Here is a 17,384-nt window from a genome sequence, read left to right as displayed (position 1 = left end):
GTGATGTTCATGTGTTCTGTCATGTTATACACTGGCTGTTTTCACAAGAAAGATCAAAAGAAGAGAAGTAATCTCCTTTATGTTACTTTTTAAAATCACAACTAACCAGGCTTCTTTAAAATGTTCATAATTATATCCACATTATAACATGAAGGCAAAGCACATTCATTTCATTACCTTCTCACGGAATCAGTGTTTCTGAAAGTGGGGTGCATCAGAATCACTTAGGATGTTTATTAAACTTCATATTCCTGCACCCCACTCTTTGGGGTATGGGAAGAGATAAGGGAATCTGTATTTTAACATACTTGCCAGGGAATTCTATACCTTAAAGTTGGAGAAGCACTGCTTTAGTCAAATGTTGTCTCAAACCTCTCCACAGCTGTGCTGCAGTGTCATGCATCAAAACTTGATAGATATTATCACTGTTCATCTTGCCTCAATTGTTAGTTCATAGGACCAGTTTTGTTTTTAGGAAATTAAAGAATAAGTTGAGCTTTTTTTTTCTGTAAGAAAACTTACTTAAAAATTACCTAGCTCCCTAGAACAAAAACTAGAGATTCTTTGTCAAATTTCTTTTTCTGATTTGACATTACTGCCTTTTATCTAACAGTAATCTCTTCATTGTATCGATAGATGTTTGGATTTATGTGCCCCTTTGTTCAGGTGAATTGACTATAGGCCCCCATTTCAGGCTCCGGACGCGCAGGCTCAGTGGCCGTGGCTCATGGGCCCAGCCGCTCCGCGGCATGTGGGATCTTCCCGGACCGGGGCACGAACCCATGTCCCCTGCATTGGCAGGCGGACTCTCAACCACTGCGCCACCAGGGAAGCCCCCCATATGTCTTAAGTTTTAGAAAGTTAAAAAGTGAAGACCATAAATGGTAAATTTTGCCCCTTTCCATTGTTTATAAGATAGTATGACTTAAGCCATTTATGATTTCATTTTCTGCCCGTGTTGGTGCCTTTGTGGCATGTTGCAAGTAGTTCTTGTTGCTTTCTTGGAGAAATCATGACTTACAGCTTCTTGTTCTCTGTTTCTTGGTGGTGTTGAGCGACCTTGCACAGATTATGGGGCTGAAGACAGTGTGGGTCATTGGTGTGGGAACCCATGGTTATTGTCTGTGGTGCAGATGGCAGTGACCACATTCCCATGAGTAAAAAATAAGGAACATAGTCTATCTAACAAGTAAGTGACATGAGTAAATAGACTGAAATTAGTCCTGAGAGAAAAAAATGGTACTGTATGGAGCCTAAATTCTCTAAGGACAACTGTAACTCAGGCTGGAGAGACATTTCTAGCATCTTTCAATTTGGGAGTGGTGGGAAAACTCCTCTTTATTATGGTCAGTGGTGAGTCATTTGTAGGTAACCACTTCCATGTAACTGTTGTTTTAAGTTGATCTTCAATCCCTTAGGTTGAGCCAGAGTTTGTTTTTGACTTACAGGCAATGATAGACAAATTTGCATTTGAAATGAAAGTGATCAAAGCATAATTTATCAAATGGTATTACTGATTCAAAAGCCTAGGTCACATTTCTGATAGGGACACTATTAAGAGCTGCAATTGGCTTTGGCAAACATATCTCTGAGTTTTTTGTTTGCACAAAGTAGGGAATGAACTGGCCATTCCAAGGAGCCATGTATTAACCATGACTGGCATCTAAAAGAAGGGGTTCCTGTGCATCACTCCACAGTTATTGTAAGCAGTAAATGAAATACAACATATTTCCTGGGGAAAGAAAAGATTTAGGGATAAGGTAAAGAGGAGCTCTTTTTCCTGCCCTGCCCATTTATTTTATCCTTTTCAGTTTATTTTAGTGCAAATGTAATGAGCATCTGCTCCGTGCTAGGCATTTTGATAACAATGGGATTGTGGAAAAGATTAAGATTTGGCTCATAGTAATTTAAAGCAGCTTTATTGAGATATAATACACGTACCATACAATTTGCTCATTTAATGTGTACAATTCAGTGGTTTTTAGTATATTCACAGACTTTACAATACTCAATTTAATTCAAGACATAGTTTTTACTAAGCAATTCCTTAGGTCCAGAGGGGGAAAAACCTCTGGCTCCATTCCTAGATCTGTTCCTTCCAACAAAATAATAATACCTACCATTTACTAAGCACTGCCTGCTTTGGGCTCAGCACTGTGCCTAGTTGCTTTACAAATGTTAGCTCATTATATGCTACCAATAACTGTGAAAATAAGTTTTATTCCTACCTTGTATACAATGACAATAATACCTAAATATCTAGCATTTACTGAGTACAATTATCTCATTTAATGTATGTGGAAATGTATTTCTCTAGATTCCATTTTCTTTTCATTCCCTTTCCTATCAGTGATTAACTCTGTAAATTTTTTTTTTTTTAAACGCTGTGACTTTTACCTCATGCTCTTCCTCTAGTTCTTGATGCTTACTGGGCTTTTTTTTGTGAAGAAGGAGAGAGATATAGGAGTGATTAAGATTTTTAAGCTTCTGATGAGAACAAAGCCTAGATGCTTTATTTATTTCATACAGTTTTTTATTGGGAGAGAGAATACCCATACACAGGCAGATAAGGTGAATGCAAGACTACTGGTGGACTGTGGCCAAAAATGTTTGCTTAAAACTCCCAGTTCCGATTTAAAGAGCTATAAAAACATTTTCTTTTTATAAACTTTTTGGTGTTTATTATTTTCAATCTAAGATTTGCTTTTTCTCCTTGAAGATGGACCTAACTCTCCTACCAGTTAGCCAACTTCTCCGTAATGTGAAATAATTCTTGTGTAAGTGTTTCTGTAACAAACTTGTCTTCTTGTTAAAAAAAAGAAAAAAACAAATCATTTTTAAATGCCACATGAAAAATGTGTGTGACTATGTGCTAAAGTATCAGGGGTAAGTGTAAGAAATAGAAAGAGGTTTCTGTAACTTTGACAGATGTGTAGCTAGAAAACAAACAAACAATTTTCCTCAAACCCCAGCACACAAAAATATTCAGGTTGGCTAACTTTCTGACGCTGATTTAGATATTTTATATATTTTCTGGTGAATAATTAACGTGAATATGGAAGCTAATTTCTCTACTGTTTCTAAATTTAGGGATAATGGGGTTTTTTTTGATGTACATATATTTTAGGCTGTGGGAAGAGGGTTGCTAATATAAGTGCCAATTAAAAGAAAAACTTTACCATCCTTATAATTAATAATTGAATCTGAACTATTTTAAATGAAGGGTGTAAATGAGTAAGAAGTTGAAGTGTTCCTTGTAAAATTAAGTTTTTGTAACACTTTGGCTGCTTTTTTTTTTTAAAAAGAAAAAGGTCGAATCTGCAATTTCAGGTTAGTTCCTTTGATAATTACCTCTATGTTTAGTATTTTTTTTAAGCAGAGATAGTTAATATATTTTATTTGTCCATCTCAGCCTCATATACTATCATTCTGAGTTTGGGATTTTTCTCCAATGATATGCAAAGAAACATGTTCTAATGGTTTTATTTTATTTTTATTTTCTAGGAGTCAGAGAATAATAAGTTATGTTCCCTATATTCCTTCCGAAATACCTCTACCTCACCACATAAGCCTGACGAAGGGAGTCGGGACCGCGAGATAATGACCAGTGTTACTTTTGGAACCCCAGAACGCCGCAAAGGGAGCCTTGCCGATGTGGTGGACACACTGAAACAGAAGAAGCTTGAGGAAATGACTCGGACTGAACAAGAGGGTATGTGTGGACTTAACTGTTGGGCTTTATTCTTTTAAAGATTCCAGGCTTAAAAAAAAAATGAGTGGGATTTTAAGGGCCAGAGAAGTGCATAATTGACACTAGCAAGGAAAAAGTTATTCAGAGGTTACCATGGTGATGGCAGATTGTGATCCATTAGAAGTGTTAAGCAGATAGTTCCATTTTTCTACAACTTTGTGCATTTTACTTGGCTCTTATAATAACAAATCAAGGTTTTAAACTGACTATAAGCCTTGCTCTGGAAAAGGGAGTACAGGTATTTTCCTAGCCGCAACTTTATTTTTCATTTTTTCTCCCTTATTTCCTCTTGATGGATAGTGTTTTATTTTGAAAATATCAACTGTTTAAAAAGAAAAAGGCCCCTAATTTATTTCTCCTTATTTTTATAAATATTATAAATTTATAAATATTATTATTTTACCTCCAAATGTTGCAGAATTGAGAGCTGAGGGTTTCTAATACTATTAAAGCTAAATGTTCAAAGGAGGAGTTCTTTGACACATGACATCTACTGAAACATCCACCTTCTCTACTCTCTCTACAAGAGTCCACTTAGGTTAACCTAGGTCCTAAAAAGTAGATGAAAGAAGACTCTCTAATAATATGTTTAAATTAAATAAATCAACTCTGAGTGATTGCTATACTATGTATATTCTTTCATTTTTTTATGTACAGATTTTAGACTTTAAAATGTAGGATAATTAATGGCTCTGGATTACTACTTACATTGTAAGTTAAATTTAAACCTCTGTGGTATTATAGGGAAATGGGGATTTGATATAAGGGAATTTTTCATGTAAGTTAATTTTATTCCTTTAAAGGGCTCAGAAGTTTATTTAAAAATTTCAAATTAATTTTTGTGATGTGTCCACCACATCAGCAATCTTTGTGGAAGCTTCTAAAATGTATTACATGCTTCCCTATCTTACTAACCAGATTATATGGCACAAAATGTAAACTTTTTTGTTGACTCAGGGTCATGATGCAGTAGAATATGATCTCCAATACCTATCTAACAATCATGTGACCCTGGGTAAGTTCTTCAATCTCCCTGAACCACAAAATTTAAAGTTTGGTATGGTAGTAACCTGACTTCTTAACTCAAACATTTTGAGAATTAACTATAATAATTAATGTGTCTTATGAACTGTAAATTACATACATTTGAGTTATTGTGATGATAATTATTATAAATGTCAATTACTTTAGCATGCTATAATGTAATGATGCCCCCAGAGATCTTTGAGATAATTAGGACAGTTGGCTTTATGGTTATTTCTCTGCAATTATGAAACTTTAGAGTTCCTGTGTCTGCTTGATTTAGATATCTTTTTTGGCGTGTGTGTGTGTGTGTGTGTGTGTGTGTGTGTGTGTCTGTGTATATGTGTGTTTTGGTTTCTCTTCCTTTAATATCAGGTTTCAGACTGTTACTTCTTACCTAGTTGTGAATATTTTCTAATTTGCTTCTTATATTCATCTGTCGATTATGAAATTAGATGATCATAACATTCTGGACTATATTTAAAATATGAACAAACATTTCTGGGTGAGTTGCTAAGAGATTCTGGGCAATATACATACTCTTCAGTGCATGGACTTCATGCTGACTCTTCTGGCTGCTCAGAGACTTTATATTCCTCATTCACGGCTATTCTAGAATAACTGAGGCTGCCAGATCAATAAACTCTGAATAAATGAGATTGCTAGGTTACATTTAATTGTGATTCACCAAAAAGATTGTTTTAGCTCTATAAGAAAGAGGTTTCAACATACTTTAGAGGGCTCTGTTGTGTAAAAATAAAGAAATTGATTTGTGATGATTTTTTAGGGGGGAGGGGTCTAGACTGCTAGGGAATTTAAAATCATCCTTCTCTTGCAAGTAATGATTAGTCTTTTCTTCTTCATTATTGTGTGTTATAGATTTGATACAAGAGAGGCATTTGTAAGATGAGACCTCTCATTTAAGAGTCCTTTGTTATTATATTCCTACTATTGAAGAATGTTTTTTATGTACTCTACAGAACTTTGTTTTGTACAGTACATATATTTTAGGCATAGGAAATTCAGGCATTTTTAGTGCATATCTGCATATATAATTCATTAAGTACAAATAGAAATGATAAAAAGTGTGCTTATCAAACAGATTCCAAAAATCTGGGAAGAATGCTGAATATAATGTATGAAAGAAACAAAAAGTCAAAAGTTTTTGACAAACTGAAAATATAAACTTAAAACTAACCCATCAAGATAAAATTTAATAGGTCTTATTGTCAAGTCCAGAGGCTGTGACCAAAATTCCTATCTGCACAAGTAATTACTGAAGGACATTTAAATAGCAGACACATGGTTAAAAAAAAACCCAACATATGAATTTTAGGTGACAGAGAGTGCAATGGGGTCAGTGCAGTGAATATTGCCAAAAAATTGCCAGTGCTATCCCAGTCAGCATTACTAGAATTACAGTATGTAAGATTCAAGAGGTGTCGGTCCCACTGAGCTTCCTGCTCAAAAGAATGCACCTGAAGTATTGTGTGGAGAATTACTACACTTCAAGAGGAACTCAGAAGCGTTGGGATATTCTCAGAGGAGAACAAATTACATGCTAACAGACACAGAATTATATAATAAGAGGAATAATTAAAGGAACTAGTAATATTATCATTATATTATCATATAGTATTATATATCATATTGAAATTATAACAAGACCAGCTGTCTAACAGTGTAGCTGTCCATGTATGGAAAGACTTTCTTTGAAAGATAATAAATTATCTTTGGAGGTATGCAGCAATCTTAATTGCCATTTTAAAAGGTTATTTTAGACGAGGGGTAATTGGTCTTTTTCTGCCAAGACTATGAATTTTTATGAACAATATGCTTATACAGTATTCTATAGTTCATGGCATATTTTTTATAGCCTAATCAAGAGCTACATAGTATCGTGATTATTTTTCTACAAGTTTTCTTCTTATTTTGCAAGGTGCTATATTAGAACTGAGGGACTCTTACTTTCTTTCTTTCTTTGGCTGTGGATCCCTTTGGTGGCATGGCAACACCTACAGGTCCATTCTTATTTTAAATGCATAAAGTAAAATCCATGGAATTATGAGAAAATGAATTATATTAAAATGTTAAATAATTTAAAAATTTTTGATATGGTATGAAGTACTACTTTATTAATGCATTAAACACAAGATCTAATGGAGGGACTAAAAATACAATTTTGAAGTAGTGATAAGTATAAAAGGTATTTTGAGATATCTTCAACAAGTACAGTGTGATATAAAAATATAGTTATTTTATTGGTTACAATGTCACAGATATTATGAATTTATGGTTTGTTGCCTGCATCAATAATTTAAAGAAATGCAAATTTTCAGTTAAAAAAATTGGTGAAAATGAATTTTTTCCATCCAAGTTCACAGACTTCCTGAATTCTATGGATAGACTCCTGGGGTCTGTGGACCCTAGGTTAAGAACCACTATGCTACATGATATTGCACACCTATCATGAATAAAACAATAGTCTCTAAATTTAAAGAGTTCATATTCTAGTAAAAGGTGTAAAACATATACAAAATGAACTCTAATTCATATTTAATATGTGATAAGTTCCATGAGAGCTACATAGATAAAATGTTATAGGAGTTTACAAGATAGATTGTGCCTGCCTAGGAAACCATGGAGAGGTTCTATAGGAAAATGAGTCTTAACTGGTCTTGGAGAATGAAAGGATATATATGTAAGTAGAAATGGAAGGGAGGGACATTTCAGTCAAAAGGAACAGGCAGAGAGCTTTAAAACAGCCTTCAGGTTCTACTTTAAAGTATGTGAAGATGCATATAGGGTATAAGACTGAAAAGGTAGGTTCTGTTCATCACAGTGGCCCTTAAATTCTTGGCTAAGAAGCTCAAACTATATGAAAGTTATGGAGGAACCACTGACTGTTTTTTAGCACAGTAAGTTGATGGATTAGAGCTTTCCTCCAGGAAAGTTCATCTGGCAGCACTGTATTGGATGTATGGGAGCACAGAGAGCTGTTAAGGAAATTGTTTCAGGCTAGAGATAATGAGGGCCTGAACTAAAGCAGCAGAAACAAGAAAGGAAGAAGGGGTGCATATGGAAAAGATATTCGGAGGTAGAATTGTTAGGACCTGACATTTAAAGTGAGGAGATCAATAGAGAGGAGTGGTTTAAAGGTAGCTCAGAGTGAATAGGAGGATGGTATAACAGTTAATGAGAAAAGTAGACAACATGTTTTGGAGATGGGAGTAATGAGGATTTCTATTTTTTATTTTGAGTTTGATGCCTAATTTTAATCATTTGCTTGGAGTGATAGAACAGAACAGTGTGATGGGAGAAGAGAAATAATTATAGAAAAGGTCATTAATAAGCTTCTGTTAGATTTCTGATTCTATAATATTATAATTATACTCTAGGTCTAAGGAGGTATAATAGCTCCACCAATATTTGCCTGGCTTTGACTTTTTAAAGCCCCATCTCCTCATCTGGGACGTCCTTTATCCCATGGGATGTATAAAAGCTTTCAAATGCATTACTCACCTCTCCCTCGCTTCTAGTTCCTGGTTTGAAGACCATACTTCATAAGTGACAAGCTTGTGTGATTGACATAATAAATGACCTTTCCTGAGTCATTCTTGTCCTGGAGAATGTTTTGACTATATCAGACTAAATACCTTCCCCCTCATTTCCCCTCTTATACAGTAACTGATCTATAAAAAGTTTATTTATTATGGTCTATTTTAAAACAGTATCTACTTGATAAAAGAAAAACTCTCCATTCGGTAATAGGAAAGTTATTCTCTTACAGGTAGATTCTTTGATTAACCAAATAATTGTCCAGTATTTTATCTGCCATTCTCTCAAGAAATGTCCTCTCCAGAGCAGTGATTTGACTGGATTGCTGAAACACTGATGAACAAATGTGTTCTGTCTGAAGTGCCTCTGCGGAAAGTAAGATTTGTGGGAAAATAGGCAAGGCTTCTGTTTTGTTCTAAATTTAACCCTGAATTTTTCTGCCATAGATAGACAGGTTGGTAGGTAGGTAGATAGATAGATAGGTGTGCAGATGCATGGAAAAATGGATAGATGGATAGAATGGATGAATATCAGAATCTACCTTTTAAAACACTGTTGATATTGGTGGGTATAGTGTGTAGAAAGACTTTGATTAATAGATTCAGTTTTAAATGGTTCTAAGATAAAAAGCCTTCAGCTGGGATTAAATGATGAATTTTAGTTATCCTTGTATCACCCATCTTGTTGCCAATGTAGCTGGGCTGTAGCATAAGCGACAGTTGTCAGAAAATGAATACTTTAAAAAGGACTTCTATATCTAAATACATATATTTAATCAGAGAGTCCTTTGGCTTCTGAAAATAAGTTGTCTAATGAGAATTTCATTTGAGCAGCTGCGACTGAGGAGGTCAACAGGCATTGCCTAGGAGAATATGGCCCAGCTGGTTAAATCTGGTTGTTGTCGTGATTTAAATGGTCAAGTGCTGCTTGTAATCCAGGACCGTCTGTTTGTAAAGGGAAGAGTGAGTGCTTCAGCATAATGTACAGCTGTTTTAATCTCTCTTTAATAATAGTGCTTCAGCCACTATCATGTCTTGTGTATCATACTGCTAAGTATATGATCCTAGGCTGGGTGAACTGGTTTGGGTCAGGTTCTGGAGTCACGTGAGATTGCAGAGAAAGGGATACATTGATATAAACCTCAACTCTAACAAAATAAGATTTTCTTTCTGACTTTCTGCTTTTTTAAAAGACTTATTTTTTAGTTAATAATTATTGTGATCAAGAGGGAGTGATGAAGTTTGTAGTTAGAAATATTAGAATAAATGTGTTCTCTTCGATAGAGGCCATAAACTTAATGGAAAGTATGCAGAGTTTAGGTACAGTTTCATAGGATGTATGTTGATCAGAAATTAGAGTATTTGTCCAGTGGAATTGTGTGCTTCAAGATATGATAATGAAAGTATGTGGATTCATTTGACTGTGTATGTAGAGAAAGGGCAGGAGCATTTGAGCTTTGGATTCCTGGTGGGATAGGCTTTCCAATGGATTATGCAGCTGTTACCCAGCACAAGAATGAACACGTGTTTATGTATCTGATGGATTATTATCATTATTCACATCTCTAAACAATAATTTGGATTTCTACATATATTTTCACTGAATTATATTTAGTAAGCGTATATGTTGGTATGTGTTGCTCATCTGATAGCTTTTGCCTGTGTGGTATAGTTTAAGCAATGGGAGAACTCATTTTTGAAAGCCATATGTTTTTTGAGTAAGCTAGATCTGGGTTAGATATAAGTTCTAATATTTAGCGAGGCAGTATACCGTACTGATTAAGAGTGTGGGCGCTGTTGCTATGCTGCGGGAGTTTGAATCTCAGTTCAACATTTGCCAGGTGGATGACACCGGGCACCTCTCTGTGTTTTCTCAGCCAAATGTTGGACATAATTATAGAGCTATCATGAAGAGATCAAGATTTAGTTAATGCAACTAAAACATTTAGAACACTACCAGCACATAGTAAGTGCTCAATAAATGTAGCCAACATTATTTCTTAGTCTTGGACAAATTATTTTATCCTTTGGTGCTTCAGTTCCTTTATCTGTAAAATTGGATAAATGATGTCTACCTTGCAGGGCTATGTGAGAATTTGACAGATTATATATACATAAAACACATAGCTTCAATAATTATAATTTATTATTACTATTACTGTTATAACTACTATTACTGTTATTATTTGAAGGAACATTTTGTAAAGAGAAATATTACACGAATCTCATCCTGCACCACAGACAGAATCATAGGAAATGTCCCATGGTGTTAGGATTTAGCATTTGGCAGCAATGATGTACTTGTTTTCTGGAAGAGCAATCCAGCTTAACTCTCCTTTCAGGCTCTTTGGGAAAGCTGATACTAAAGTTTTCCCACTGGAAGCCAATCTTCCCTGCTGAGAAATATGTGGAATATGATGCTGTCAGGGAGAGAGGTTGGTAAAGCCTTAGATGAGGTTTTTAGATACTATCCAGTTAAGAGCACTGTGTTCCTGTTAAAGAAAAAAATCTATTAAAAGGCCCTGCTAAAAAAAATGTAAAAGTTTAACATTCATACCATGCTAGAGCATCAAAAGAATCTTTTAAGGCAAAAGTTATGGATATTAGGTTTTTGCCTCTGTTCTGATTGAAGGTTATATTGGTGAAGTATTTAGAGTATCCGAGATCCAAACCTTTCTTTATATTTCTCATTCATGGGAGAAGGTTTTGGATTTTTGCTTAAAAAACGCATTAAGTATTCATCATGAAACCCCCAGAGTTATTATTTCAAGTAAGTTGGAAATTTCAGGTCATTTAAATGCTGAAGTTACCCAAGACCACTCATACTCCAGGTGAAGAAGCAGTCAGGTATTCAGAGCGATGCTGATGTGACTTCATTTTAATTCATTTTTTCTTCTCTTTAAAATATATCTTTACTCCCTTATAATGTTTGTGTCCTTGCTCCTATTTTAAAGAATTTTTATCATAGTCATAGCAAATACTAACCTAGTGCCAGATAGTTTAAATAAACATATTTCTGCAAGTATTACACAATTAGGGATTAAAATGAGGAGCTAGAACTACTGGTTTTTGAATTATGGAAAAAAATAATGTTTCTTACGTTATTGTGTTAAGTATATTTGCTTTCTAATTCTTTAGAAACTGATCATCCTCTCATATAACTTTATAAAGGATGTAATTAGCCTGAATCCTGTGAACCCTAGACATTCTGGACAAATCTTAATTATTTCAATTTGCTGTTGTTTTGCAACTCCCATTTACAGTGTTGGCAATGTCCTAGTTGGTTGAATCCTCTTCTCAACTTCATTTTGTGTGTCTCTGCCTTGAAAAGTTACTTCAAATTTCTTGGCCCATTTCTATCTCTTCAGACTTAAAGATTCTTAAAGTTTTTTCTCTATGAATGTTAAGAACAGATGTAGGCAATTGCTTCTGATTTTTCCTCTTACTGACCTGGGAAGCAAGGTGTTCCTTGGCATTTTGTTAAGAGGATGCAGCTTCCTCTCCATGGTTTGATGAAGTTAAGTCATATTCTCATACAATTTTTGAATCTGTTAAGTTGGAGAGGATCATTAACATTTTGCATTTTTTCCACTGAAAATCATTAGGCTTCTTCCAGATTTATTCTGGGATTCTCAAAAGTAATAGGGGACAGTTTTTAAATCTGTACATTTTTTCTTATACAATGTATGTGTAAAATCCAAAGAAAAAATGAATAGAAAAGGAAGTTGCAAACTTAAATATGTGTTTATTATTTAATATTTGATTATATATATTATAAGGCATAAAAATAAAACAAACACCTGTGAATTCATCATCCAACTTCAAAAATGTTTTCTTCACCTATTCAATCCCTTTGCCAGAACTTTGTGTTTGGAATCTTCCTTTTGTATATGTTCCTAAATAATATATTGTTTAGTTTTGTTTCAGAACTTTATAAAAATGGTATTACACCGTAACCTTCTATGACTTGCTTTTTATACTCATAATTATATTTCAAGACCAATTTTGCTGTGTGCAGCTGTAGTTCATTTTCACTTTTGTATAATATTTCACACACTCTCCCATGGAATGCTATATAGGAGTATACTCTCCTGTTTACTGTCTCCGGACATTTGGACTATTTCCAGTTTTCTGCTAGTACAAACAGTGATGGTATGAACATTCTTGCACCTGTCTTCTGATACACATGTGCATGAGCTTTTTCTATAGGGTGTATTCCCAGGAGTGGAACTGCTGTTGACAAATTTTGTATTATTTTTTCCACTCTGTTGGAAAACATTACACAAAGAAGTTGGGGCTGCAGTGTGTGTGTGTGTGTGTGTGTGTTTAATGTGTGTGTGTTATAATTTTCGAAAGGCTTAACTGTCTATACCTTTTGGTTCCACCTTCCTCAAAATGTCTAGCCCAGGTTTCCTTTTATCGCTGAGCTTTTCAGAAGCTTACAAGAGCTTTGATGGACCCTTCACTGCAATTTTTCTTTCTCTTTTTGTTGTCTCATAATAAAATGTCTTCAGCCCTTCTTTTAAGTATGAGCACAAGTGTATTGTCATTCTCCCTCTGGACTATGATTACTAAGTTTGTTAGGAAACACACTTTTTTTCCTCTTTTGCTTCCTTTCATTGACGTTTCCACCTCTGTGTGGTTTTTGAATTAAAGTAGTTCCTGATCTCTAACCTTATCAGGTTCATGATCATTTTTTCCTTAAGTACCTACTTCAAATTCAAAATTAACCAGCAAACCCTGTTGATTATTGCTGCTGCTCTAACCATTCATATTGGAATAGATATATTTTTCTAGCCAAACAGTTGGCTTATTAGCTGGAAATCTTCACCTGTTTCTTAAAATGTTTTATCTGGGAATCCTTTCAGATGCAGACTGGCCTGAATTTGATGTGCATTCTTGCTTGACTCTGGTAACTTTCTGGGTAATACCTAATAATTAATTAATTAGTTAATTAATTGATTGATCTTAGCACTGCTTTCTTAATTTAGAAAATGAGGACATTGAGCATTAAAGGCCAAATTCTAAAATTCTATGTGCTTTGATTTTCTTTTAGAGTTTGTATCTAAAGTTCAGCATCCTCTATCTGTAATTTTCTTTTTCAAACTGTTTTCAGAGTAAATAAGTCATCTGAACCAATATCATGATTCTTTTTCTCTTAATATGGTTGAAATTGTCCTTTACTATTTCCCCCCTCTTTTTTTTTTTTTTTTTTGCGGTACGCGGGCCTCTCACTGTTGTGGCCTCTCCCGCTGCGGAATACAGGCTCCGGACGCGCAGGCTCAGCGGCCATGGCTCACGGGCCCAGCCGCTCGGCGGCATGTGGGATCTTCCCGGACCGGGGCACGAACCCGTGTCCCCTGCATCGGCAGGCGGACTCCCAACCACTGCGCCACCAGGGAAGCCCCTCCACCCTCTTTTTTTCTGACGTTAGAATCTTTATAAAGATAGAGATAAAAGCTGCCATTAAGTTTTGATGTCTGAAAAAGTCATCGTCTGTAATGAAGTACTTACAGACAAAGCCATGGATAATTGGCTCAGAAAATGCTATACATGGTTTGAAAGATTAGCAAACGGAGGGCGAGTTTAGTAGGGTGTGATGATCCAGAAGAAGGTACGGGTCAATAATTCTACCTTTTGGTAGAGCTGTTGTAAAGGGGATTTGGGCCTTAGGGGGAATTCACGGCCGTATTTATTAGCCATATGAGGCTATGGGTTTACTGCTGAATAACTGTGACACTTGGACCTATCATAGCTTTCTTAATGTATGTCTTGAGAGTTTAAGTATAACTGAGGAGCCATCACTTAGAGGCCAGACAAGTACACTCACAATGAAGTCACAGAATATAGGCCATCCCCTAGCATGGGGAAGCAGAAGTTAGAGGCCTATGGCCTGTGGACTTCTCTGATTGCTCTCATGTAGTGAATTGAAATGAGTAAATACAAATAGAGGGTTAAAATAAGTGGAGATATAATGAAGAATAACTATGAAAAATGACAAAGTATTGAATTATTTGCAAGAACTATGGTACCAGCAATAACAGTGGTAGAATTACTTTGCTACTAATGTGTGATTTTTGAATGAAGGCAACCAATAGTCAACGGGAAGTTTTTAGAGCGGCTAACAAACCGTGTGCACTAGGATTCCACTCCACTCCAAAATGCAGTGGAACTTAGCTTAACCTGGAATTTTGTAGGAGATCCTTCAGAAATACCTCTAATGTTGTACTTCTTACTCCTGTCACAGGTGTGGAAGAGATGGGAAATTTAAGAATTAATGCATAAGCAACATGTTTTTTTTGAGCCATCTCCCTTTGTTTCCAGGTAGAAAAGGGAGACTGGGGAAAACTACCTTATGTACCTAATGTACAAAGTCCTAAAAACTATTCTTTGCTCTTTTTGATAATGTTGGACAATATTTATATAGTGACAGTGTCATTTTGGAATACAGAGGATAGCAGACAATTAATGTTGTTTGCTTATAAATATTATTGTCACCAAACTCATGTGCACAAAAGCTCATGTATTAATTTTATTTCTCCATTAGTAATTGTAATTTAACTCTTAATCCCCCGTTCTCACTAATAGAAGGAAGTCTGGTCTCACTTCCAGGTAAACTCAGTTACTTCAGGATTTAACTTCAGTCAGTAGAATTATGCCCCTTTCTTCATGGTTTTATCTGATATTCAGAGGGTTTAGGCATTTTACTGGCATTGGAACTTTGGTATTTGGCCAGTGATCATCAATCTCTATTATGCTTGGAAATAAAATTCATTGCTTAAAATCCGAACATGGTACTCTGGCTTTCAAGACTCATCTTAAACTTACATTTTTTCTCAGGCCACTCCAGCTACTGGACTTTTTTTTTTTTTCCTCAAGCATGTCTTAATTCCTTTGCACTTGCTCTTCCCTGTATATAGAATTATTTTCCTTAGATTTATGTATGTTGGTTTCTTTTTATTTTATTTACTTTTTCTTTCTTTCTTTCTTTTGAATACATTTCTTAGATATGCTCTGTTTATTTAAAACAGTAGTAAAAACTTACTGTCTCTGTCTCGCTGTCTCTAGCTACTCCACCATTTACTCACCTTGTAGTCAGTATTAGCTTCAGACGTTAGATGTATTCTTGGTACCTGATGGAGACTAACTTCTTTGAATTTTTTTTCTAATACTTATTATCTCCCACATATGCTGTGCTTTTTCTTTTTGCTTTGATGTGACTATAATTTGGACATTTCTTACTCATATTAGGGCCACTACACATCATAAGAATTTGATTCCTAGGGTTCTTTTGTAATCTTTCTAGTGAGCATTCTGATTAAGAAACTTGAAGATGCAACAATCTCATGGCAAACTTTCTTATCTAAAGAGTCAGCACTGTGTTAATTTGAATTAGTTATTTAGTCCAACATACTTCATGCTCAGCCATTATCCCTACCCAGAATAACCTTTTATCTCTCCTCTTATCTAAGTTTTCCATCTATCCATTTTACAATACATAAAATCCAGATCACATCTTGTCTTCTGATGACGGTAGCCCTCTTTGTCTAAAATTTGTGGAGTCTTAAAAAAAGTCAAACTCGTAGAAATAGGGAGTAGAAAGTTGGTTGTCAGGGTCTGGGGATGGGTGGGGGAGACAGAGAGAGGTTGGTAAAAGGGTACAAACTTTCAGTTATAAGATGAATAAGGTCTGAGGATATAATGTATAACATGGTGACTATATTTGATAACATTATATTGTATACTTGAAAATTTCGAGGATTAGCAAATCTTAGCAGAGTAGAATTTAAATAGGATGAGGTGATGGATGGATGTGTTAATGAACTCAGTGGGGGGGGATCGTTTCACAATGTATCTATATATCAAATCATCATGTTGTATACTTTAAATTTCTTACAATTTTCTTTGTCCATTATACCTCAGTAAAGCTGAAAAAAACCCATATACCACTCCATTTAACAATAGATTATAACTCTATATTTGCTATTTTTTAAATTGAGATTTTTTAATTGGGTTAATTATAGATTCACATGCAGTTGTAAGAAAAAATATAGAGAGATCCAGTGTACACTTTGACCATTTTCCCCCAGTGATAACATTTTGCAAAACTGCCACATACTGTCACAACCAGGTTATTAACATTGATGCAATCCATTGATCTTATTCATATTTCTCCAGTTTTAATTGTTCTCAGTTGTTGTGGATATGTGTATTAGGTTCTCTACAATCTTGTCACCTGTAAATCACCTATATAGATTCATGTATTCACTACCACAATCAAGTTATGCTCTTTTATAACCATACCTACCTCTCTTCTACTCCAACACCCCTTACCAAATGCCTGTCAACATTAATATGCTCTTCATTTCTAACATTTTGTCATTTCAAATATGTTATATAAATGGATTTGTACAGTATCTATTTTTTTGGAATTTGCTTTAAGAAAAAAAACCCAGCATAATTCCCTGGAGATTCATCCGAGTTGTTGTATGTATCAGCAGTTCATACTATTTTTTAATTGCTGAGCAGTATTCAGTGGTATGTATAGCATGTATGTATCACAGTTTATTTAACCATTCACCAGCTGAAGGATGTCAAATCAAACATCCAGTTTTTGGCTATTACAAGTAAAGTTGCTATGAACACTTGTGTACAGGTTTTTGTGTGAACATAAATTTTTATTTTTCTGGGATTCATGGCCAGGGGTACAATCGCTGGGTTGTACGGTAATTGATGTTTAGTATTATAAGAAACTGCCAAACTATATTTCAGAATAACTGTACATTTTACATTCCCACTAGCAACGTATAAGTGATCTAGTTTCTCTGCATCTTTGTCAGCGTTTGGTTTTGTCATGTTTATTTTAGCCATTCTGATAGGTGTATAACGAAATCTCATTGTGGCTTTAAATTGTATTTCTTTTATGGCTAATGATGTTGAGCATTATTTCATGTGCTTGTTTACCATCTGTATATCCTTTTTGGTGAAATGTCTATTTGTGTCTTTCGTCTTTTTTTTTTTTTTTTTTTTTTTGTTTTACGCGGGCCCCTCCC

General features: G+C 34.9%; 1 protein-coding gene across 5 annotated transcripts in view; it reads left to right on the top strand.

Annotated features, from left to right (window-relative positions):
• SOX6 (SRY-box transcription factor 6) overlaps positions 1-17,384 on the top strand; it is a 414,778-nt gene that overhangs the window by 68,050 nt on the left and 329,344 nt on the right. For all 5 annotated transcript variants that reach the window (XM_024731581.1, XM_024731582.1, XM_024731583.1 and 2 more), the window contains exon 3: positions 3,505-3,712. In XM_024731581.1, coding sequence (XP_024587349.1) covers positions 3,505-3,712 — 208 coding nt within the window. The remainder of the gene's footprint in view (positions 1-3,504; positions 3,713-17,384) is intronic.

The sequence above is a fragment of the Neophocaena asiaeorientalis genome, unplaced genomic scaffold, assembly GCF_003031525.2.
Source record: "Neophocaena asiaeorientalis asiaeorientalis breed wild unplaced genomic scaffold, Neophocaena_asiaeorientalis_V1.1 scaffold571, whole genome shotgun sequence".
Lineage (NCBI taxonomy): Eukaryota > Metazoa > Chordata > Mammalia > Artiodactyla > Phocoenidae > Neophocaena > Neophocaena asiaeorientalis.
Note: the sequence above shows the minus strand (reverse complement) of the source record. Positions and strands in the feature narration are given on the sequence as shown.